General features: G+C 42.2%; 1 protein-coding gene and 1 non-coding gene across 4 annotated transcripts; both read right to left on the bottom strand.

The window, feature by feature from the left end:
• Positions 1 to 459: 459 nt before the first annotated feature.
• Positions 460 to 22220, bottom strand: LOC100464625 (placenta-specific gene 8 protein). Of its 3 annotated transcripts, XM_019794403.2 has the most exons (6): positions 22118 to 22200; positions 15081 to 15186; positions 8156 to 8284; positions 6500 to 6624; positions 2383 to 2497; positions 667 to 701 (listed from the first exon to the last, which is right to left on the bottom strand). In XM_019794403.2, exons 3-5 carry the CDS (start codon positions 8253 to 8255, stop codon positions 2393 to 2395), a joined length of 330 nt encoding a protein of 109 aa, XP_019649962.1. In that variant the 5' UTR covers positions 8256 to 8284; positions 15081 to 15186; positions 22118 to 22200; the 3' UTR covers positions 667 to 701; positions 2383 to 2392. The 3 variants fall into 3 exon arrangements, with proteins under 3 accessions (XP_019649966.1, XP_019649962.1, XP_002912510.1); XM_019794407.2 differs by lacking the exon at positions 15081 to 15186 and having other exon boundaries at positions 460 to 701; positions 2390 to 2497; positions 22118 to 22201; XM_002912464.4 differs by lacking the exon at positions 15081 to 15186 and having other exon boundaries at positions 22118 to 22220.
• LOC117804511 lies at positions 13532 to 13662 on the bottom strand. Its single transcript, XR_004628994.1, has one exon. It is a non-coding gene; the product is annotated as a small nucleolar RNA SNORA18 (small nucleolar RNA).
• Positions 22221 to 24012: the final 1792 nt, after the last annotated feature.

Below are 24012 nucleotides of genomic sequence, written 5' to 3'. Positions count from 1 at the left end.
AGAAAATTGGAATAAGGAATGTTTCTGTGTCAACTATACTTAAAAAAAAAAAACCTTTCAAAATTAAAAAAAAACAAAACAAAACTCTCCATGTACCCATCATTCAGCTTTAGCATTTTGACAACTTTGGGTTCATTAAAAAAATAATATCATAATTTTTCATAAAGTTGTATTTAAAGACACCGATGAATCATTGAACACTACATCTGAAACTAATGATGTACTATATGTTGGCGAATTGAATTTAAATAAAAAATAAAGACACAAGAAATGTTGAGGACATTAATTTTTTAATAGCAGCTGTGTTAGAGAACAGCACTGGAAATGTATTTCTTTCCTTTCTTTTTTTTTTTAAAGTTTTTATTTATTTATTCAATGGAGAGAGACAGTCAGCGAGAGAGGGAACACAAGCAGGGGGGTGGGAGAGGAAGAAGCAGGCTCCTAGCAGAGGAGCCTGATTGGGGCTCGATCCTAGAATGCCAGGATCATGCCCTGAGCCAAAGGCAGGTGCTTAACGACTGCACCACTCAGGCACCCCTGGAAATGTATTTCTTTTGAAATAAACTAGAAATTAAAAATGTCTTGAAGCCATTGGAAACCATATGATTAGTTGAATTAGTTTCTAAGATTTGGGGTGAGATAGCACTCAACAGATGCAGTATGTGATTCTAGCATTTTTTTCACCACATTGTGAATATGACCTGTAGAAATGAGAAAAAAAGAGAGAATAAATGAACAAATTAGAATTTATCAGTTTCATCTTTCTTTACATTATCTTGTTCCAAATATCAAAACTTCCATTTCACCCATCCTCTACTGCCAAACTGCTACATATTTAAGATCTACATCAAATCATGGCCCCTGGTTCAGTACAATCTATTAGAAAGAGTCACAATCACCAGTTAAGATTCAGATGAGTCTCCTAAGTTAGGGCCTCATTATGCTTCCTTGCTTGAAAGTTGCATTGATTTATTCTTCCACAATATTTATTAAGTGCCTACTACGTGTCAGGCATTGTTGCTAGGTGGTTGAGGGAACCAAGAGAATGCTCTGCAGACTGCCAGAGTTAACCTCGGTTATCAAATGTCAATGGGTCATCAACCATCCCAAGGTAAGAGTCTCCAACAGGCAGAGAACATCAAACAATCTTTTTCATTGACTGTACCAGTAAACTGTCACATCCTCCTTCCCTTAGGGCTATTTTGCCATCAGATTCTGAGCTAAGCTGTTAATATAGGACTTTTAACAAATGTCACTGCTTGGAAAGAGAGACAAAAGTCAATTCTCAGGAGGTAGAATACAAGGAGGAAAAAGAATGATAAGAAAACTCCTCATCTTGACTCTGCCTGAAACTGAGTAAAGCACTTTAATCCTTCCGGGATGCCACTGAAACAATCAGAAGACAAATGTTAGGATACAAAAATGCAACATGAAATGAACTAAAATCGTCGTGAAGAAGACATTATTTTGTGGGGCAGGTGGCAAAATAGCTAAGAAAGAGACAGATCGGGCCAGTGACAACTTATCATACACATGAATGTACCATCCTGATCAAACATTCTTCAAGACCTCTTGGGAGAAAGGATTTTATAGATCATAGTCCTTTCCAGGTGAAAACTAAACTTTGATTGCAAATTCCAATGGGACTGGCAATAAGGGATTGAAAGACAAGACAAGTAAACTATTACCCGCCTGTCTGAGAGAAACAGGTACTCACTCAGAAGATTAAAAATGTGACTAAGGGAGCTAGGAAATAGGTAAATGAGCAACTACCCCAATTCGACAACACAGCCACCAAAAAGTCAGTAACTCCTCTTCATAGTGGGGGCTTTGGGAATTTTGGATAACTGGGTGAAATGTCCACACTGAATTTATAGAGACTAAAATAGCTTCCCTTCGCTTTGGAGGAAGGATTATTATACGAATATTCTGGTGTTGTCAAGAACACAGAACTAGGCACATGACACAGTCGCCCTTAGTGTGACACCTCAACTGGTCAGTGTTGGTAGCAGCAGACCTAGGAACTAGACTTAGGGAAGTGAATGTCTTGTCACACACATATCTTGACTACCTCAAATCACGGTCTAGTTAAGATAAGCTTGGTTCATATGAGGCATGCTCACTTGGTACGTCACACGGCTGCTCCTCCTGTGGCGGACAACCTAACAAATCTCAGAATTCTTTCCTTTGCTTCCAGGGTTAGCCCTCTCAGCCCATGGAAGCTGACTACCAACTGTTGGTGTAGGCTGGCAATTAAAAATCGTTTGTCCTCCATTTTGTAAGGGATGTTTCATGTATTTGTGACAGAGGACCAAGGAAATAAAGGATGTTCTTGAGCATTTGTTTTGATACTGCTAAATCAAAGAATTCCCACCAACTTACCAAGTACCTTTTAGAAAGCATTCATTGCTTTTCTCTTTTCAATATCTCGCTTGAGTTGACAAAGGCTGCATAGAAGGCAACATCTCAGCCACAGGAAATCACTGCAAATAGATCCCTGTCAAAAAACAAAGAGTGGATCCACACATAGCCCATAAATATAGTCAAACAAGTCCTTGCATTTGCATAGCTTTTCAAACTCTTTAAAAGGTACATTTTATGTTACTGGTTTATCATGAGAATTCTCATTATCTCCATTTTTCTGATGACCCAAGTGAAGGTAAATGACTTGTTCAGATCACATAACAAATTGGTAGTAGAACTTGGTCTTTCTTTTCTCAAGCCAGTGCCCTTAACCATATATGACACAACTTCAACCGATCTATCGCCCTCATCCTCTAGCTCCTCTTCTGAGATGCTTCCCTTCAAAGCATCAGTTGTGAAATGCACCAGTTTTTCTGTAGTGTGTGAGCAGAGCCAGATGAGGCCCCGCATTGTATCCCTCCAGCCATTTTCATTGACGTCTCTCAAGTTCTGCAATGGAAGAAGTTTGGAGCAAAGAGGAGATACATAAATTATGGGGAAAAGAAGAAAGAACAGAATGAATACTGTTTGGAAAGCCATGAAACAGGGAACTTTGCAAGGATTTGAGGGCCCTCTCAGTGAAAGGGTCCAATTGGGTTCTCAGTGACCTTCTGGGAGACATGCCGTTGAAGGGATTCCTGTTCTGAGTGAACCAGGGAGTTATAGTCTGATAACCTGGTTTTATTACTGCGTGTCTTGACAGATTGAAATAATTTTGAGCTGCGCTATTTGATAGCACTTATGTTTTTAAATGTTGAATTTAATATAATTCCCGATTTACAGTGTGAGCTCATGGGGCAAGGCGGGGGTGGTGGTGTATAGTTAGGAGCTTCTAGATGGTGAGATTATGAGTGATGTATTTTTCAGGAAAAAAAAATTGTTCCCATTGCTACAATGATTTTGATCGTCATCTAACAGAGTAAGCATTTGGGCCAAAGAGCCGATCCATATCTATAAAGGGAGGTAACAATTGCCACACCATAAGAGTTTGCAAGTAGTAAATGAGCGAATATATGTCAGAATGATATCCCAGCTCGTGGTAGTACAGTCAGCTCTTGTCTCTTTTCTTCCTCCTTCTCTCCTGCACGGGTCATGCCCTGGCCAAAGGGATGCTCTCTTGGCTGTATCCATGAAGGGAGGGGCAGATCAGAGAGGCTGCGTTGTAGCGGCCCCATAAAGATTTGCAGAGATATGAAAAGGAAACAAAGCAGAGAGCCTGAATGATACGAATCTGTCCTGGGAATTATTTTTAGGACTGTTCTAAGGAGGAAATAGAGATACACTGTCTATAAATATACTGTTTCATTGTATGTTGAGGAAACCTACTATATCTAGAATCCCAGACCTAGAAATCATCTTGCACAACTTCCTCGTGACAGATGAGAAAACTGCTGCCACCACATGGCTTATTAGAGAACGTGCTGAGCTGTCCCCAAAGCCTTTTCTCCAGGATCCAGCTCAATGCCCCTTCCTATAGACCATGTTGGGGTCTGGGGCTGCTTGGAGAATTTTACCGTCACGCCATGTACATAAGTACACATGCATGACACTTTGCATACAATTCAGGAAGTTAAAGGTCCAGGCACAAGGTTTAGAATGGCTGTGTATTATGCTGCCTTAGGGGTAGTGTGAATGAGAGCAGCGTTGAGCACTGAGCAGGTCAGGTAGCTGAGCAAGCACACAGGAGGAGCGAGGCCAGGGCCCTGCCCACAGCTCTGCCCTGAGGAAATGGCTGAGTAATTCTCTGAGAAAAGAACAAAAATAAAAGTAGGTGTTTACTGAGCACTTACTACTTGCCAGGTCTTGTGCTAAGCCCTTTCCATACATTATCTCACATGACTCTTGCTACCCCATTAAAGGGGAGGTATTGTTGTGACCATTTATCAGTGAGGGGGTTGAGGCTTAGGGAAATTAATAACTTGCTCCTCTTCCCATGGGAGCAGTGAGTGGGGCAGAGGCTATGTTTCCGGGAAAAGAAACCATCATGTCACTTCTTTGTTTAAAACATTTCAGTGGCTTCCCTGCTCACTCCGAGTAACAGCTAAAGTTCTTACAATGGTTCTCAAGGCCCTAGAGTTTCTAAATCTTGCTCTAATGTCATCTTTTTCTATGACAATCTACTCCCACCCTCTCACTCATTTTATTCCTGCCTTTCTGGCCCCTTGTAGTTTCTGGAACATTCCAGATAAACTCTACTTTAAAGCCTTGGGTGACACTCTTTCTTCTGCCTGGCTCTTCCCCAGATGAGTCATCTTCTCATCCTCTCACTTTTGTACCAAGTGCTTCCCTGATAACCCTATTTAAAAGTAGAATTCCCTTTCCAAAAATGTAGATGGGCATTGAATTTTGTTGAATGTTTTTAGTGCATGAACTGAAATGATCATATGGTTTTTCTTTCAGAATCTGTATATAGAGTATTCTGATATTGAGCCATCTTTGCATTCCTGGGATAAAACTTGCTTGGATAAAAATATATTTTATGATGCTGAAAAAAAATAAAATTAGAACCCTTCAACATTCTTTATTCCTCTTCTTTGCTTTATTTTTTTCTGTACCACTTACCAGCATCCTACGAGGTTTTTACTTAGTTACAGCATAGCAATCTTCTCCTATTAGAGGGTAAGCTCTACCACTGACAACTATCATAGTAGTAATTTATTCACGTGAGAAGCTTCAATAGATGTTAATCCCAGTGGGTGAAGGTTTGACGAGGAATAGGATTTTTACATCTCTCTACAAGGTCCCTACTCATTATAAAGGATAAAATGGCAAACTTAACGTGGAGAATCTCAGCAGACACTACCTTAACTAAGTAATCGAAGTAAACAACAACCATAATGGGATACACTGATGTCATGTGCCTCTTGGTAGGAAGCACAGCGAATATTGCATGAGTTCTAGGGAGGTTCTGCCCAAGTGTAAAAGTGTAGCCATGAGGACACATTTGACACACCAAATTGAGGGATAGTCTACAAGATAACTGATCAAGATAACTATTCCTTATTGTAGGAAACTAAAGAGGAACGACAACTGAATAAAATGTGTGATCCCAGATTGATTTTCTTCTCATCCACAGAATGTTATTGGGTTAATTGGTAAAGTTTAAATCGGATCCACAAATTAGCTACCAGTACTGTATCAGAGTTAAACTGATTTTGATCATTGTGTTATGGTTATATAAATGAATGTCCTTGTTATTAAGAAATACAAGATGTCATAGAAGTAATAGGACATCAAGTTTGTCATTTCCTATCAATGTTTCAGAAAAAAAAGAATAGACAAATAGGTGGAGGAAAGACTAAATAAAATGAAGGTGGCAAGATTTTAGTGTTTGGGGAATGTGGGTGAAGGATATTCAGGAATTCCTTGTATTGTTTCTCCTCCCCCCCTTTATTATTTCTGCAACTTTTCTTTAAGTTTGAAACTATGTTAAAATAAAGGTCTCCAAACATAAGAACAAGGATGTAAGCTACATGCAGACAGGGCTTTTGATTTGCTCGGTTCGCTGAGGCGCCTCCAGCCTCGGGAATGGTACTGGCCATCCTCTACCTACAGGACAAATCGCTGCCGAATGAATGAAGACCAGTTATGACTCAGCCAGAGTCTAGATACTCAGTAATCCCTTTTGTATGAATGGACACTGACTTATGAGGCAGATGTGCCAGCTCCGAAGGGATCGACCACACACCCATTGTCTCCCCAAGACTTTCTAACAAACTATCGTCCAGCCTGCAGGTTTGCAGGGTTCTGGGTCTGACCGAGTAAAGCGGGCAGAGGCTAAGGGCTCTCCGTGCCTCACCTACTCCCCTCCAGCAACTGTCTCAGAGACACATCTAACTGGAACAACGGAAGATTTTATTACTAATACGTTCCACGGTATGGGCAGCAGCGCGGCTTTAAAAATTTAGTCTGGGAATGGAGCAAAGATGAGGGTCAAGCCATGAAGGCGAGGAGGGCAGTCACACAGATGTGGTCAGCCTGACGGGAGCCCTCGGGTGTCTGGGCTGGCGACTTACAGGGCGCGTGGGTGACTCACCGGGATGCCGTATCGCGTCCGATACAAGGTCCTCACAGCGACACTCGCTCCGCACAGACAGCATTCGTTCATGTCAGAGGCGATCTGACATGAAAGGCACAGGGGAAAGAAAGTCCCACAGAGGCCTGAGTGCAAGGGGAAGCCACACAGAAGAGTTACTGAAAGTCATCTTGCTTTCACCAAAATCACACCTCTTTCAAAAAGATGCTGGCTCAGGAAATGGCTTTAATGGGCACTCGGAGAAAACAATGTTTGTCACCTGGCTCTTTATGTCTTCCTTCTAGAGCCCTCTGTCCAGGAATTGGGAATAATCTGTGAGTCACTATATCAGGTCCGATTTAAGGGCAGAAGCTCCTGCCTTGCCAACGTGAGCGTGTTCACATGATCTTTCTTCCCTGCCCTCCTTACATTTGGGTCATGCCTGCAGAGGAATTTTGTGGCATCAGGATGTCTGAGAAGCCCCCTAAAAACCATGGGAGGATTTGAGGGCCAGAAAACACTGAGTGAAGAAATCATTAGGGACAAAGAGTGGAAATAGATTCTAGAAGGTCATTCAAGCAAAAGGACTCTATCATCATTATGAGGATTGGAGCAAGCAGAAATTAAGGGATATGGGTATCAGTTGTTTAAAAAGTTGAGCGCAATTTCACTTTAAAAGAGTCTCTGCGAGGCAGAGCAAGGGCCCAAGAAAATAACAAGAAACAGGAAACTGTTCTCAAATATGCTTTGAGTAAAAGTCTATTTTGAAAAGTGATGGGGTGGAGCTGTGGTATGGCTGTACCCTCGATGTGATAACAGTCAGTGGTTTTTTTGATTGATTGTTTTTAAGTAAAGGCTATCTCCCAAAACCCCGGAACTTCCGTCATACACACAAAAAAGGAGGCTGTTTCTCACACACTACGTCAAGATGAGCCCCACAGAGAATGTGTGCGCCCATATGGCATGACTGAAATAAGAAAAAAACTTCTCACACCAAAATGGAAGTCAGCAAAGCTAACAGCCTGCAGTGCTTCCTGAAACAGAACTTGACAAGAGTCGCAAGAATGGCATTGAAAGCTGGAAGACAGAACAGCATTGTGGGGAAAGGGAGAGGTACGTAGAAGACAAGCTGGAGCCTTGTGTCAAGAGTGCGGTGAGACGAAGAGGTGAAAAATGGCAGACGGAGATTGAGCTCGATAAGGATCACACACTCAAGGTCATGCAGGTACAATGAGTGAAATAGATTGGAAAAAAAAAACACAAAATAGCCAATAGCGGGCATAAATAAATACAGCAAACTGTAGAATGAGAATCTCTTTTAATGGGATTAGCTAATGTCAAGCCACAGCTGAACTCTGCCATGTGTGATGAAGGCTCATCTTTCCAGATTTTCCAGTGTTCGAGAGAAGTTGGAAATCTAGACTGGAAAGCTAGGTTTTTATGTGAAATCTGATTTTTATATGTTTCCTTGCATTTTTAAATTACTACACAAAGCGAGTTCATTGTGTACAAGACAAAACACATCCAGTGGCTAAATCCACCTATGGGCCTTCAGCTCATGACTTCCGAGTTGGCCGGTAGAGCAGGAGCTCAGTGACAGGAGAAGTAGACGAGTTTTGTTAGGTCGGGAACCTGCATTATGGGAGTCGAGGAGGAGCAGTAATTAGGTGCACTTACAAATCCCCAGGTCATCAAAGCAGTCAAATATGCCAGTTTGCCAGTCACTATTCATCATACCCCCTGAACCGTATCCTGGCTGGGAAACAACTGGATTCATTTTTAAGGCTAAGTTCCAAAGGGCACTGCCTGTGAAAATAAAACCAAAAAAGTATTAAACACCTACAGGTATTGGTTGGATATCATGTAGATCCCAGTCAAGAAGATATTTCATCACACTTCTCCTGATTAGGGCTGGCCACCCTCAACTGACTTAGCAAGCCCTTTCCAGACTATTGTCAATACTTGATGATGAGAAACATCAAGGAAATGGGGTGAGGGTGCCTTCCACAGGTTTTCTGGGGGCTTTGTTGCCCCTTTCTCCAGTCCTTTTTTTCTTTTTATCAGCAAGATGATTTTTTTCTTCTATTTCAAGACAACCATCCTGAACAATGTCTTTTTTGCACATGAGGTGTTTTATTTAATAGTGATTGTAATAACTTTTATAAAGCTATCGCACTGATATTATCTCAATTGCCCCTTAAGAGAACTTTGTGAGATAGAGTTCTTGTCCAAAAAGTTGTGGTTGTTATTACACCGATGCTTCTAGCTAATGTCAGTCCTCATTGCATAATTGCTAGTGGTATCCTGATAGCTAAAGTTTTAACAGAAGTCCTAGGTTACTTACAAAACGATTAACTTCTTTTTGTGAAATTGTCAGGCTAGAATCTGAAAAAAAAGAACGGGGGGGGGGTGCTTCAAGCTTCCACAGAAAAATCCAGTAGTTGCAAAACCACTAAGAAATAGTGTCCCTCAAACCAAGCAGAGCCTGCGTACGTCTCAGATTTCATTCAGGGATCAAGTGAAGTTTCCTGGGATCTATCCAGTCGGAAGCCCCAACAGAGAGAACGTGTTTGGTTTTGCAAGGGCTAATGTTAAAACTTCCTTCTTTACCACTTCATATCTAACCATACGCTGTGCTCTGTAGCCTTCACCCCCACTCACCTCTAACACATCCCTTAGCCAGGTGCAAGGAACATCCAGTCCCATTAACCGTCCACCTGCTCCTCCCTGTTGCCAGGGAAGGCCCCAATCAAAGATGCTTCCAGAGTGCATCTCAGGGCTGACTGGTTTGAAAACACACATACTTGATTCTGATTCAGTAGCTGGGGTGGACCCTGGGCAAGTAAATGTTTAGAGAGGCGATTGTGACGCGCACAGCTCTGGCGACCATTGACGACAGGTCATTTCACTCTCGCTCAGCCCTTACCAGTCGGTCTTCTTAGCTCTTCCCCTGCCCTGTTCTTTTTTCCTGATCGATTTTGTCTCCAGGTGAGCCCCTACAAAAGGGGTGGAGGTATTATGGAATAATAAAGGCCAGGGCACTTTGACCGTCCTAGAAGGCTGCCTCTGATATTTATTATCAAGAAACTGCTTTATGACACAAGGGGAAAACCACCGGATTGAAAAGGCTCTGTAATTACTGTCACCTCGCACCAGGAATTATGGTGGAAACTATGGGGCTAGATAAACATTTCACTGGAGTCCAAAGGTCTTTCTCCTCTCTGATTATTTAGGAAGACTACGATATCCTTCCTACTATCATCTAATCGTAGTGGGCACATTGTGAACTCAATCTACTATCTGAGAAATAGTTACAAAAGTTGAATAAATTGCACAGGTAATGTGTTGTTTGATACTGAACGTTACAGATATACCTCCAGCCTCAAGGATGAGTGATCCAATACCTTCAAAATATATCCTGGGAAAAGCGTGACACAAAACATACACAAAGCTGTTGCTGCTGCGTGTGTGTCTTTAAAGAAGAAAAATACACCAGTAAGGCTGTATTCTTAATACAAAATTACTTCTTAGAAGAAGCAATGCTTTGGGTAGAAAATTCACGTAACCAAACAAATCAGTTTAGCCAACGTATCAAAATGGAAAATTATGTTAAAGTTCAAGACCCCAACCCTAAAAATTATTCCAGGGCAAAGACTCCATCTTAACTATTCCTTCAGTGAGTCGTTACCCTTTGTACAGCCCTGGAAACATCTATTTGTTGTGGTCAGTAGTTTACAGTAAGTATAAAATTTGCTGTGTTTGATGTAAAAACAAAATGCCAATGAGCAGGGGCGCCTGGGTGCCTCAGTCGGTTTAAGTGTCTGCCTTCGGCTCAGGTCATGATCCTGGGGTCCTGGGATCAAGCCCCCCTTAGGGGCTCCCAGCAGGTGGGGAGCCTACTTCTCCCTCTCCCTCCGCCTGCCGCTCCCCCTGCTTGTATTCTCTTCCTCTGTCAAATAAATAAATAAATAAATAAATAAATAAATAAATAAATCTTTTTAAAAAAATGCCATTGAGCAGGCTGAGGAATCCACTCTGATAGGAATCCTGAAATGGGCATCTGCTGTGATTGCCCTGCACGCAAGTCACATCCATCCTAAATTGTACCGTGGGTGTTAATCCAATTAATTTAATTCCTAATCTAACACAGGGACTCTTGCCGCTTGTTTTGCAACCCCTAAATTCCCTTTCTTAAAGTAAGAGGTTTAGAAGTATATTTTTTAAAACACACCATATTGTATGTGTGCATGCATGTGTTGTGTGTCTATTTATAGGTTTTGTGCTTCTCTGTGTGGACGGATCTACACTGAGCAGCACCTTACATTACACCATGCACAGGACTCACTTAGTATCCTTTTAGAGGGTTGAACCTAATTGAGTAGGTCCAGAATGGGACCTGAGGCTTGCTTTTTAGCAAGCTCCATGGGGGTGTCAGTCCTGCTAGTGTCTGGCCCACACTTTGACTCCCCAGGGCCTAGATTGTGATTAGGAACTGGGTTCAAATCTATCTTCCACACTGTGTGTGTTCTTGAACTAGTAAACTGACTTCTCTGTGCCTCAGTTTTGACATTTTTAATGTGAATATATAGCACTTTTCTCACAGGTTGTTGTGTCACTGTGATGAGAGTATGTCAATAGGCCATGTCTAGTCAACAATGTGTTTCCTGTATGTCGGTGAGCTGGCATAAGCACCCCTATGTCTATTTGAGGCTAAATGCCCTTAAGTAGCAGGTCCTATGCCTGATTCATCGTATGGGGCCATGCCTGGGATCACAGCTCCAGAGAGCTAGCACAGTATGGTGGTAGAATGAGCAATGAGGTAGGAATCTGAAAGCCTGGATTATAGTCATTGCTGATATTTGGCAGGCTCGAGTAAGATCCCGTTACGTGAAGACATTTTGAAAACCGCCAGTCCCCATATACAGGAGAGATAGTCTACAGAGAGTGGGTGGAAAACCTGAATGAGGTCTGTTGCCAATATGATGGCTTACGCTTCCAAGGAGCATTCTACTTTGTAAAGCGCGTTCTTGTTTGATCTCTAGTTAACACTGATCATTTAATATTCCCAGCAGACTGAGGCACGCAGGGAATGAAGGCTGATAAGATGCTTTCTACTGCAGGCATGAAAACTGAGGCAAAGAGGTTACATGCCAGGGCCAAGGAAAAGTCATAATCACTAGTCCAACATCCTGAATTTATGGATGAGGACATGAGGCTTGAGGACATGAGGACAAAGACTGAGTGTCATCCCACACCCTCTTCCCGGTCTCATCAGGAAAAAGACATGGAGATGCCTCAGAGGAAACGTTACAGAAACCTAAAGATGAAAAGGTGGAGCAGGCAGCATGATCCCGTGGTTTCCATCAAGGACACTGGCCACAGACTCCAGCTTTTCAGTCACTAGCTAATGAATGACCTTATGCCTCAGTGTCCTCATCTGTGAAATGGGGATATGCAAAGTATGTAGCTTCTAAAGCTGTCAGGAGCATTGAATAATATTTGAAAAGTCCTTAGAGTGATGTCTGGCACTGGCTAAATTCTTCATGAGTAGCAATTACATAAAAGAGAGTACTTGGCCCTGGAGGGAAATCAGTAGAATCCCTGCCCTTCCCTTACACTCTCCTATGTCTTCCATAAGACCACAGATGAAGGGGAAAGAAACAGAAAGTCAGTCACATGCCCACAGTGACAGAGTGGCAGGGCTGGGATTTGAATTCAGTTCTTGGGACTCTAAAGCTGTTACGCTTATTTCCACAGAGTCTCTCAATCTGGGATTATGAATCTTGGCCAACTAAAGTGAGCAAGACCTCCTCGGGAAGGAAAGTAAGCATTTTTGAGGGTGTCCCCTCCCAGGTAAATTCTGGAACTATTGGGAGTTGGGCAGTTTGTGATTAACTTCGTTTTCTTAAGTCTCTCTGTCGGTCTGTATGTATGTGCTCGTGTGTTTTTATCTAGGTATGTATTTTTAGTATCTTGAACCCAGTCACTCAAAAACTTCCTCTAAGTTCCACCCTACACGTTCAGTTAACTGGTTCACAACCAGGATTATTTTGCACCCCCTCCAGGGGACATCTGGCAAATGCTTTGAGATATTTTTGGTTGTCACAATTGGGGGTGAGGTGCTATGATCATTCTAGTGGGGGGAGACCAGAGATGTTGCTAAACATCCCACAAAACACAGGACAGTCCCCAAACAAATACTGCTCTATCCCCAAATGTCAACAACAGTGCTGCGGTGAGAAACCGTGGATCGAAAACATCAAGGGCATTGTGAAGCATGAGCTTCTGGAGGGGTTCTAATGGTGTCTGATTCAGTTTCTCAGGGGGACAGAAACCAGGTCTACAGTAGCCAGACAAGCAGTCCTTGTGAGGAATGGGACCTAACACGTTGCTTCTTAGTCACACATGTTTCAAAGGCTAGAACTCAGGGATCATTACATGCCTCAGTTTCCCCATAGATTTGTTCACGTCCTGTTCTGAAATCCCTCTTCTGTATGGCACATCCTGCTAGTGGCTTCCCCCCTACCTGCCTCTTTTCTCTTCCTTCTGCTTCTTGTTCCTATGTGGATAGCGAAACTTTCCGGTTCTACTTTTTCTTCCTCTTTCAATAAACTTTTTTTTAAATTTAAAGTCAATAAATTTTTATTTAAGGAATTTTACATGTGAGTCCTTCCACTGCCAATCACCATAGTTCCTCCAAAGTCAGAATCATAATCTTCAAAATAGCCCTTTAAAAAAGGAAATTTTGTTCAATATGATAGAGTTCTTTCTTTCAGTTGGACTTCTTTGATCTCCACTTGAATATGGACATACTTCAAAAATTCCCCACCTGTAATCTTTGGGATCCAATTTCTTTACTTTAGGACCATGTTTAGGGTCAAGTAGATGGATCTGCCTGGTTCTCAGTTTCAGACACCCTCTAAACATGAATGAGTTCAAATCATACTCACCCCTAAACTATCACATCCTAGAGCTGTACAGATTATTGGGATACACCAAGACCTAACTTTTTAAAAATGTGATTATTAGGTCTTTCACATAGTTTTAGCAGATAGATGTCTTGCAGTTCCTTCCCACAAATTTAACGCATAGTTCTGTGAATAAAGGAAACCACACATAAACTCTAGGAGGCGTTTCCAACCATGTGGGTCTACAGAAAAAGCCCCATCAGGGTAGACCTCAACTCAATCAGTAAACTTCAAACTGAAGTGCAATATAAATTCAGTAAAGTGCAGAAATCATCAGCATGATTGATGAATTTAACAGTGAACTGTTCTTGTAACCACAGCCTGATTCAAGAAGAAGGACATCACCAGCACCACAGAAGTCCCTCTGCTTCTGCCTGTGTTTGAGCCTTACGTATATTGAATTATATGCACTATTTATTTTTCTGTGTCTGGCCTCTTTTGCACAAAGTTAGGATTGTGAGATGCAACCATGTGCATACAGCAATAATTCATTTATTCTCATTGACATATGATAAATGATCACATAGCTATAATACAACTTATTTATCCATGTTACCGTTGTATTGTTTCCAGTTTGGACTATTAGGAATGGTATCCTAGTGTTATGAACATTCTTGTACATATCTTCAGGTGGACCAGGTATGTATTTCTGTTGTGTCTACACCTAAGAGTAGCACTGGTGGGCCCTAGGGTTGGTAGATAGTGCCAAACAGTGTTATCAGGTGGTAGTATCAATTTACACTCCCATCAGTAATGGATGAAGAGTTCCATTTGCCTCACATCCTTGTCAATAACTGGTGATGCCACCATCTTTCTTTTTACCCATAGGATGCTACAAGAATCTGGGAAGTGGAAGACTAGGCTTAAGACTGAGAAAAACAGAAATTATGGTTAAATGATTAAATAGAGTTGCCGCATTTAGGAAAACAAAAAATAAAGGAGATTCTGTTAAATTTGAATAAGTAAGTCCCAAGCAATATTTGAGACATACTTATACCAAAACATTTTTCTTCTTTAGTTGAAATCAAATTTAACTGGGCATTCTCCATTTATCTGGAGGGTTTGGGGAATAACTTTAGAATTAGAGAATATCATGGTGGGTGGGGTAGTTTCTACCTCCCGATTTACAGGAATGGGATTCGTGTGGGGGAGGTGAAAACAATGGGGCTTTCCTAGGTTGTGCAGGAAGCTGTCTCCCACCCCCCAGGGAGTGAGCAGAAGCCAAAGGACACTACTGGTGGCCATGATTTATGATTTCTATCTAAATTCTTAGAAGAGCAGCTCCTCTGGGAATGCAATTGTTTATTCATGGATAAAGGAGGGAAACTGAAATTTCTTGAGCAGTTTTTACTGCCAGTTCCCATGTTAAGCAATCTTAGGTACATGATGGGATTCTAGCCTCATAACAATCTTTTCTCCTAATTTGAAACCAAATTCCTGGAGCAGCCTAGCCAGGTTCCTAGGCAGGTGAGCTGAAGCCAAAGTCCATATTCTTCCATTCTACTAAGTCCTATCTTCCAAGTCCTATCTTTGGAGGAGTCCCACTGACTGGCCTGGGGCCTGCATGGGCTCGATTTCCTCAACCAGTCTCAGCTATGCTGACGGGATCCACCAAACCACTGAATATTGCTCACCTTGGGTTTCTCCAGGCTCCTCATTCCCTCTATTTCCATCCCTCCTTTCTCCTCTGGCTTTCAGCTTCCTACCAGATCATTCCATGGGTTATAAAGCAACCCATTTCTAGAAAAGCAAAATAAATAAAGTCAATTGGGAAGGCCCTGCTTTGAGTCACTCTGAGCTTCTCCAGCACCTAAACTGCCCCCAACAGGCCCATCTTTTAGTGCTGGGTCTGAGCCTGCATCTGGAACCAGTTGTCCCACTACCCTGCATCTCAAGCAGAATTCTGCTGTCTCTGCATCACAAGGGGACTCTGTCTTTGTACCCGTGTGTGTAGATCAGAAAATGTCATTCCAAAATATGCCTCTTTGGCATAAGAGTTATTTTGAGTCCATTTTTTTGAGAAACAGCACACACAGGAGAAGCTCTGAAAACAGAGTCAGAGTTACTCTTCAAGGGAAATTTTCATTCATAAGGGAAAATGTCTATTTGTAAGTGTCCCGCTCTCCCGTCTGGAAGAGAGAGGTGACTCTATACCAGAACAGACTCTTGTCAATGTAAAACTTATGGACTTAAATCTGCAGTCAAACCTTACCCTTATTTTCCTGCTCCCCTCCCCGGAACTGGCTTCCCCCACACCTTCTCTCCAGTTCCTTTAGCTGTAGCTGGTGTTCAAGTCCGAATTCTAAGCCACCTCTGAAAGTTACTCATTTTCCTGCATATCCCCATGTATATGAGATACATGTGTGATCAACTTCTGTTTTTCTCTTCTTAATCTGTCTTTTCTTTCAGGGGCCATAGTTGAGAACATGGAAGGTTAGAGGGTAAATTATTTTTCTCTCCTACAGTCATTTCTGAAATTTTAGGCAAACCGTGAAAACTCTCAGTTATGTGGAAATTTAAAAATGATTATGCATAGTCAAAAGGATGACATTTCTTCATTTAAACTAAATAATATCTGGAAACAAAAAGCCTCTGGTCACTGTCCAGGGTGATGGCGTGGTGGGAGGAGGGCCTTCTGCCCAACTTAGTGAAGCCCCCATGTTGGGTCTTAGCTGAGCATGCATCCCTTCTCCTTATAGACCTGGACTGGGGAAAAGAGGGCCCTCACTTACCAGTATCTGGCTTCTAGGCTTCCCTCCCTCCCCAGACACACTCAGATCCCGCTCCTCCCAGTAAATCTCCGTCTTTGGGCTTCTCCAGCACCCGGAAGCACACAGCAAACCAGCTCCCAGTCTTGGGTCTGATCAGCACCCGCGGGCGATGATCTGGGTCACCTACAGAGCCCTGCATGCCTGTATCACAATAGCTTCCTTGACTAATGCAGCACCAAGCACATCATTTTCTGAAATTTTAGCCAAAACAATGAAAACCATGTTATGTGTAGATTTAAAACCGATCGTGTGTAATTATGGCATTTCCTAATTGAAGCTAAATAATAATAATAATAATAATTTCTATAACCAAAAGGCCACTCCAAAACATTTCCCCTTTTGTTAAAAATGGTGCTGGTGCTTGGTCATCCTTAAATGAGGAGCCCCCCTCAGGAGTATTTGCATATTTGATAGGGCTCGGCTGGGAACTTTTCTGACACCAGAGTCCTTTATCCTACTTTCCCTAAGGAAGTAAAGGTTTTTGCTCACTGAAACATTTAACTGGGGCGAGGGTCGGGGATAAAGAGCACGGGATACATTGGATCCTCCAGGTCTCTCATCGTCCCATCATCACTATTCTCTCTGGTGACCTAATTAATTCAGCTTCTTCACTACTTTTGTCTTAAAATTTGTTAATCTGCTGGCAGGCATACGTGGCTGTCAGGGAAGAATGCCTGTTCACTTCTGAACCATTTCAGGGCACCCTCAGAAAAGGACCCACCGTATTTTTTCAGTCCTTTGATTACCATTTCCTTCCCTTATCCAGTCAGGCCAAGTGCTCACGTCTGCAGGAATTCCCTCCATCCGGCTACCGCCCTGAGCTCCTGCCCCTTGTTTCCCTACTTATCTGTTAACATCTCATCTCAAATGCCACCTCCTCCATTAAGCCAGTCTTAATCCTCCAAGTGGGATTTGTCTGTCTTCCTACTCAACTTTTTCAACACTGTCATGATGTGGTGGAGAGCCTGCTGGACCTGGGGGTCAGCACGCTGGGCTCTAGCTACACTAGGTATGTGGCTACCTCTGTGCCTTTTTTGTCTAAATGCCAATAACAGTATCTCTACTTCCTTTTCCCAAGGGTCATCGGGAAAGCACTCAGAAGCTACGTTAACTTCAGATATGAGATTCAGAGATGTGCAAACTCAACACTTATATTTTGTTTTCTTTTTTCTTTTCTTTTGAAGGTTTTTCTGAGGGTGAAAGTGGGCTTCAGTTGTCTGGGTCCCCCCAAAACAGTGACTTGCTCATAGCCTAGAAAATACTAAGTATTGGGGTTCAGGACACACTACCCTAAAATATGGCAGCTTGACATGTTGAATGTTATTAAGCTGAAGGAGTTTGAGAAAATGGCAGAAGCTGGAAGGCCATTTTTACCTCTTTTTCTTGCCCTCCTTCCCTAAAAGCAAGAGATAAATCTGTCATGTGAAAGGTAACTTTCCAGTACCAGGAACTACTACTGACATCTAGCAGATAGAGGCCAAGGACGCACCCCCCATTCTTTCCTCCAAATCCTCCATTTAATCCCCCATTCCTGCCAACAATAAATTATTTGGCCCAACAGTGTCAAGGCTGAGAAACTCTGATTCATACTCTCATTTTGTTCTTAAGATTTAAGCAGCTTACAAACTTAAATATAAAACAAGATACAAAATGAAAAATGAAGAAATCGGTCACAGGGAAAATAAAGTCTGGAGCAAATTTAGGACATGCGTTGAGTCCCATAGTGCGCTGGACATGGACTGTGTATGAGATTTGGGGCTTCCTGCCAGGCAAAGCAAGATTGAGACCTAGAGGAGTTTCTCATCAAGCTCCTCAAAAAGGAGATGGTATACGACACACGGTGGTCAAAGCCTTTAACAGTCTCTGCAGTAAAGGGAACGGTGACTTCTGAGAACTTACTTCCTACTATAGGGCTCAAGTGCAATGCTGGAGTAGAATCACTGAGAGCAATCTCCAAGTCACTAAAATGATCCCAGAATACTACTTATCTCTCGAATCACCTGGATGAGTCAGGATTAAAAATCAGATTTAAAATGTAAACTGTTCAGAGAGATACATGGATGCATATTCTTGGGCAACTCTCCACGAGCAGTATTTTCACCAGCTAGGATTTGATAAAAATTGGGAAGCAATGGGTCTGAATTAGAAGTCTTTGGTGAGCACCCGAGTTCAGATTCCCATGAGGCCTGTTTATTATGCAAAGGAACAGGTATGCAGAAAGAAAGGCAAATGCATGGTTATAAAAATTAAATGATGCAGTCAGGCCACACACCTGAATAGAAGGCACCCCGTGTAGCGTGGAGGTGAGCTAATGGGCATCCTAAGTCAACATGGACATAAGCTAAAGGCATATTTGTGAGAAAGCCTGTGTTTTCCTGGGCCTGCTTTAGCAAGTGGCCAGCGGGGAAACTGAGAGGAAAAATGGTCAATACAGGCAACAACTGACATTTAAATGATCATTTAAAAGAAGCAGATAGTGTTTGTTAAGAGGTACATCTTCCGCCTGTACTAATAAGCTGCATGTGACCAGAAGAGTAATCAAATTCCCAAAGTTGGTGCACCATAGAACCTGGAAAATGCTTCTATCAGGTGTTAGCAAAACCCTCCCACTGTGACAATAAAAGAAGGCAGTAAAACCCCCTTGGAGTCCAATTTTAAGTAACTAACTTCCTGGTCAGTGCTATGGAGATCAAAGAATTGCAACATGGAATCGTAGATAGCGTAAAGTGCTGACCTTTTACAAATACCAACCACTTGGCTCCACCCTGATTCTGACCCATTAGTCTGGGTGAGGGGGTTAGTGGCCTTGGGGCGGACCTGTTTAATGCTTCCCCGGTGACTCCAAGGTGTGGTGAGGGTTGAAAATCAGTGTATTAAAGAAAGTCTAGCAGAAATGATGATTTGAGTACTGAAGCAGTGGAGCTGAAGTCTTTTACACAAAAATAAAGCACACATCCACCCCCCAATTTCAAATTTCCCCTACCACTTGAGTTTTTCCTGCAAACGTGTGTATTTACAAAAATTTAGCCCAAATAATATGTTTGATGAAGATAGTCTAAAAATCACAAAAATATCAAAAGAAAAAAGTCTCTCATAAATCCACATACAAAGTTAACCTTATTGGAATCTGTGATGTATGTCCTTGTGTTTAGCCCAATAAAAAAATATTCACACACAGGACCATGTTTTAATGAAGGTTCTCCTAAATATGGCGATAAATGCATTTCTCCTACAGGGTAGAGAAGGCTGCTGCCCTTGCTGCTCGTTACGCTTGGGGAGCAAGAATTCATCTCTTCTAGAAGTGACATCCAGTCATTGTGCTCCAGCTCAGAAGTATTATCTGATTAGTTAAGACCCTTACTATGACTCTTGAGTTGGTATAAAAGAGCAGAGAGCGTCTTTCTTTCTAAGGAAGAGTTTACTTGGAGCTCTTCCAGCTCATCCCACAATTTACTTCTGTCTGCAGAATTGAAGGTGGAAATATTATTGAGTGAATCAATCTTTGAGTTAACTTTAAAGTCCCAACTCCTGGGCAAATATCTTGAAATCCCTCAACTAAAACCAGGTCCTTCACTTAGGCAATGGTCTATTTCCCCCGACTCGTGTCTTGCCTTTATTCCATTTCTCTCTTCGTGTCCTTCCTGGGACTCTGTCTCCAGTAGGAGCTCAGCAGAGAGGAATCCCAAAAGGAGAAGAGGGCTTGGCTCCACCATGCTTAGCCTATCTGGTATCTGGTATCTACCGCATCTACAGGACAGCAGTCTTAGATCTAATATTTTGGCTAATAGAACTGGAACACCTATGAAGCATAGCACTCTCTTTTAAATCTTGCTGTGACTCAGGTTTGAATTGAAGTTACCTGTCCTTTTTAAATACGTGGGCCAGAGGTCTCTTACCTGGTAAGTCCATATAGCCAATAGCTGCATCCACTTCTGGACAGAAACATCTCCAGCAGACTTAATTATTTTTTTTTAATTTGGCTTAACAGTCCAGTTTGTTAAGTGATTTTAGATTTCATTTTATTGTAAGTGGGTGGAAGCGTCCCCCCCCCTCCCCCCTCCACTGCCAACCTACTTGTACTGGTGATGGAAGTAAAGAGGGCTAGGATAGTGGTGGCCCTTAACCATAAAATCAACCATCAAAACTTGCAGATGTTGAGTTTGGGTGGTGTCTGTAATCTAAAACTTGAGCAGGACCCATCCAACACTTCATAGGAAAACAACAAAACCATTTTTCGTGCTCTAGTTGGTATAAATAGATCTCAAAACGCCAATGAAAATACAATTACTCGCAGCCATGAAACACTTAAATGTTGACAAATTTAGCTCAGGGAAAAAGCAGCAGACTCTACAAACACTTGATTATAAAATATTTTTTTCTCAAAAGCCTCCAGACGGATTCTTCCAGAACAAAAAGCCTCCAGACGGATTCTTCCAGAACATGGTCAATGCACTAAGAGGGTCATCCATTGAATTCACACATATTTGTCTCCATTTTCACTCGCCCAGGTTAAACCCAAGTGAGCTTTCATGCAATATTTGGTGCTAATGTCCCAATAAAACCGATGGCTAACCATGGGGTGTCCGCTCAGGCCGCTGGGCTCCCTCTATATTTTGCTAACACTTCAGGTGCTCTTAAGGTTGGTTACCGACCAGGAGGTAAACTAAGCCCAACCTTAGGGCACCAAAAATTTGGGGCAATAAAGTAAAATAAATGAGAGGAAGTTTTAGAAAAATATTAGCCTCCCTGCTCAAATAAATGTAACCCTTGAGGGAAAGAATCATAATTATATTGGACTTTACACTTATTTACATATGAAGGGGTATAGACAGGTAGCACAGCGTAACTTTTTCAACGCATTAGGATGTCTAAAGATGCCCATCACATCAGCTGTTTCCAGGTCCTTCTCTACTGGAGTCAGGGTCACAGCTCCCTGGCCATTCAACTTTTTATCCTACTATAGAGCCTGGAGCAGAGTGGATGCTCGATGGGTGTGTTTAAAAAAATAAATGAACGAACAAAGGTATGAAGATAGAAAGTGTAGGTTTCATACACACGATTTTAAAGTCTCTAGCCTAGACATCTAGATGTCAGAAATACCACCTCCGACGCCCCCCCCACACCTTATAACAACATTTTTAAGAAATGTGCTTGCCTTAGGGGGTCTGGACCAAAGAGGGAGAAAAAAACCCATCTTTTTCCCTCTTCCGTTAACTCATGCAAGTGAGAAAATCTTATCATTCCCTCAGCAGGCAAACGACTGAGAACTGCCTTGGTATTATCGCCGGTAATAAAAATGTTACAAATTGGGAAAGGTAACAAGTGGCCAGACCATCATTCAAAAAATTTGTTTTTGTTATATAAAAACAGAGACAGAGTGAATTCTGACAATAAGAAATGAAAGCAGAAACCGTGCCTCCCTATCAGCAAAACTAACTCCAACAGCAATTCCTGAAACCAATTATAAAATGAGAAACTTTCTAGTAGCAATTTAAAATATTCTGTTTCAACACACCGGTCATAATGGTAATACAATGATTTCTTCTGTAATGATTAAGAACATTTTTTTTCCTCTTAAAAACGTATCTCTAGTAGCACATTTTAAAGAAAACAGTCTACAATACATCTAGGCTCTTAAGAACCACTATTGCCAAATTTAATTTAAAAGACAACTGCATGCTGCAGACGTATGGGTTTTCAAAAAAAAAAAAAAATTCACTGAGGCAAATAATGAATGCCTACCACTCAATTCTACCCTGGCTTGTGTTAATTACATGGTAAGGTTTTACTGGTTCTATGGTTTATTTTTTTTAATAATTTGTTTTTCTTTTGAAAGAAGATGGGAAAGACAAAAGGTTACACAACTGAAAGCTATTATTTTGTATTGCAGTAATACTTACACACTCTGGTTGACTGGAGGACTGCAGCCCAGGCCAAACAGGAGAAGTCTCAGGAACACAAGTGCTTTGCTCGCTGCGCCTTGGCTGTTAACAGGCAAGGGTGGGGTTAGGGGTGGAGAAAGGAGGTGGGATCTAGTTGTCTCTACTGCCTTGGGTCAGTGTTTTTCTATTTCAGAAAGTGGACACTGCATTTTATCTCATTATATTTATTTTCTGTGACAATTGCCTTAGCGAGATTTATTTATGATTAGGCCGTGACATGTTTTATGAAGCTCCGAGGCTTGTTTATTTATTTAAGGTTTCCCTAATTTATTCACTCCATAAGGCATTTAGGGGGCACGGAAATGTGTTTAAAAGTAAGCACTGAGCAGCTGGTCGGAGGTCTCAGAAATGCTAAAGAAATATACAACCTTCCATCTGGCCAGGTGGTAGGGACTTAAGTTCCAAGCTAGGGAACTGGGTGGCGGGGACAAGAGGGGAGTTTGAGGGGTAGGGAGCAGAGTAGGGACGTGGTCAGTGGCATTTTGGAGCCCCCTGTCTGGTGCCTGTGTGGAGCTTGGTTCCCAAAGGCGAGACCGACGTCAAGGAACCCACGGTGGGAGCAATTTCATAGCGAGTGAACAAGGCAGAGGGCTCTGAGCAGGGATGGAAGGCAAGAGGAGGGACTTAAAAAATCATAATAGGAAAAAGTAGCTCTTTGGAATTGGGCGGAGGAACGGAAGAAGCAATGACTCACTGAGTCATTAGATAGGCACACAGATACCCAATACTGTATATAAAACTTCAGTTACTTCCAGGTTGCTAACTGAAAATATGCTTACAGAGGTTAAGATGTCCTTCATTCCTATCAGTGTGACCCTAACAAGTTGTATTTTCTTTCACGGTGTTTGCACAGAAAGCTTGGATGACTCACATCATTCAAACTGTTTTCTGTTCCCCCAGGTTAGAAATATGTACAGAGGGAGTTGCTCCTGGAGGCACAAGATAAGTGGAAAAGGGTTCTCGGCTGCTCAGTTCTTCTGAGGGACATTTGCCTAGACTGTTCGCATTCACACCTACCACTAAGTAGAAAGCTCACTATCGGTATAATAAATGTTATCTTTTTTTTGTTTTTGAGTTATTTATTTATTTGGGGGGGGGGAGGAGGAAGGGCAGAGGGCGGGGGAGCCTGATGCGGGGCTCCATCCCAGGACCGTGAGACCATGACCTGAACCGAAATCAAGAGTTGGACACTTAACCAGCTAGGCCAGCCAGGAGCCCCTGTAATAAATGCCATCTTATTTCAGGATCCTGTTATGCGAGCAAGAACCACTGTATACATAGGCCATTTCCCTGTCCTGGAAGAGCGCAGAGCCGGGAAGTGAGACAAACTGTACAGCCGGTGTAGAAAATATCACTAGCATCTTACAAAGCATGAGGTCATCATGTTCTAGGCCCCTGACTGTGTGGCTCTTGGACAAATCTCTTGATAAAAAATGTTGTGATTCATTGAGGACTTGGTATGTGCCAAGCACAAAATCGTTTCATTTCAAGGAATGTATCAGTATGCGTCTTCACCGCTTGATATTCATGGCAACCCCAGTTGTTTTTATCCTCCTAATAAAGACAAAGAAATGTAAGTGCCTTGCCCAAGAGCTCTGGAGTGGGTCATTTGGGAGGGTGAAATTTGAGCCCAAGCCTATCAACCCAAAAGCCCATGTTCTGCGCCTACCCTCAACTACGAAATGATGGTAAAAACATTAGCTGTGGGGCCTGTGTGAGCTTGAATGAGATACCATGGGAGAGAATGTGGATACCAGAAAGGTGGGCAGTAAATAGAGTGCAGTGTTCACCCCTCCCTTGTCATCCCCACTCTTCCTCACGACTCCGCTCCAGTCCCCTAAGTCCGCTCTCCC

Source organism: Ailuropoda melanoleuca, chromosome 11 (assembly GCF_002007445.2).
Source record: "Ailuropoda melanoleuca isolate Jingjing chromosome 11, ASM200744v2, whole genome shotgun sequence".
Taxonomy (NCBI): Eukaryota; Metazoa; Chordata; class Mammalia; order Carnivora; family Ursidae; genus Ailuropoda; species Ailuropoda melanoleuca.
The sequence above is the reverse complement of the archived record's forward strand: the minus strand, read 5'-3'. Positions and strand labels throughout refer to the sequence as shown.

Coding starts and splice junctions, on each gene's coding strand:
- LOC100464625 (XM_002912464.4), bottom strand. CDS start 8,255: ATGAATCCAGTTGTTTCCCAGCCAGGATACGGTTCAGGGGGTATGATG. Junction 6,625..8,155: donor CTTTGATGACCTGGGGATTT/GTAAGTGCACCT, acceptor CCTTGCACTCAG/GCCTCTGTGGGACTTTCTTT. Junction 2,498..6,499: donor GGACGCGATACGGCATCCCG/GTGAGTCACCCA, acceptor GTTTTTTGACAG/GGATCTATTTGCAGTGATTT.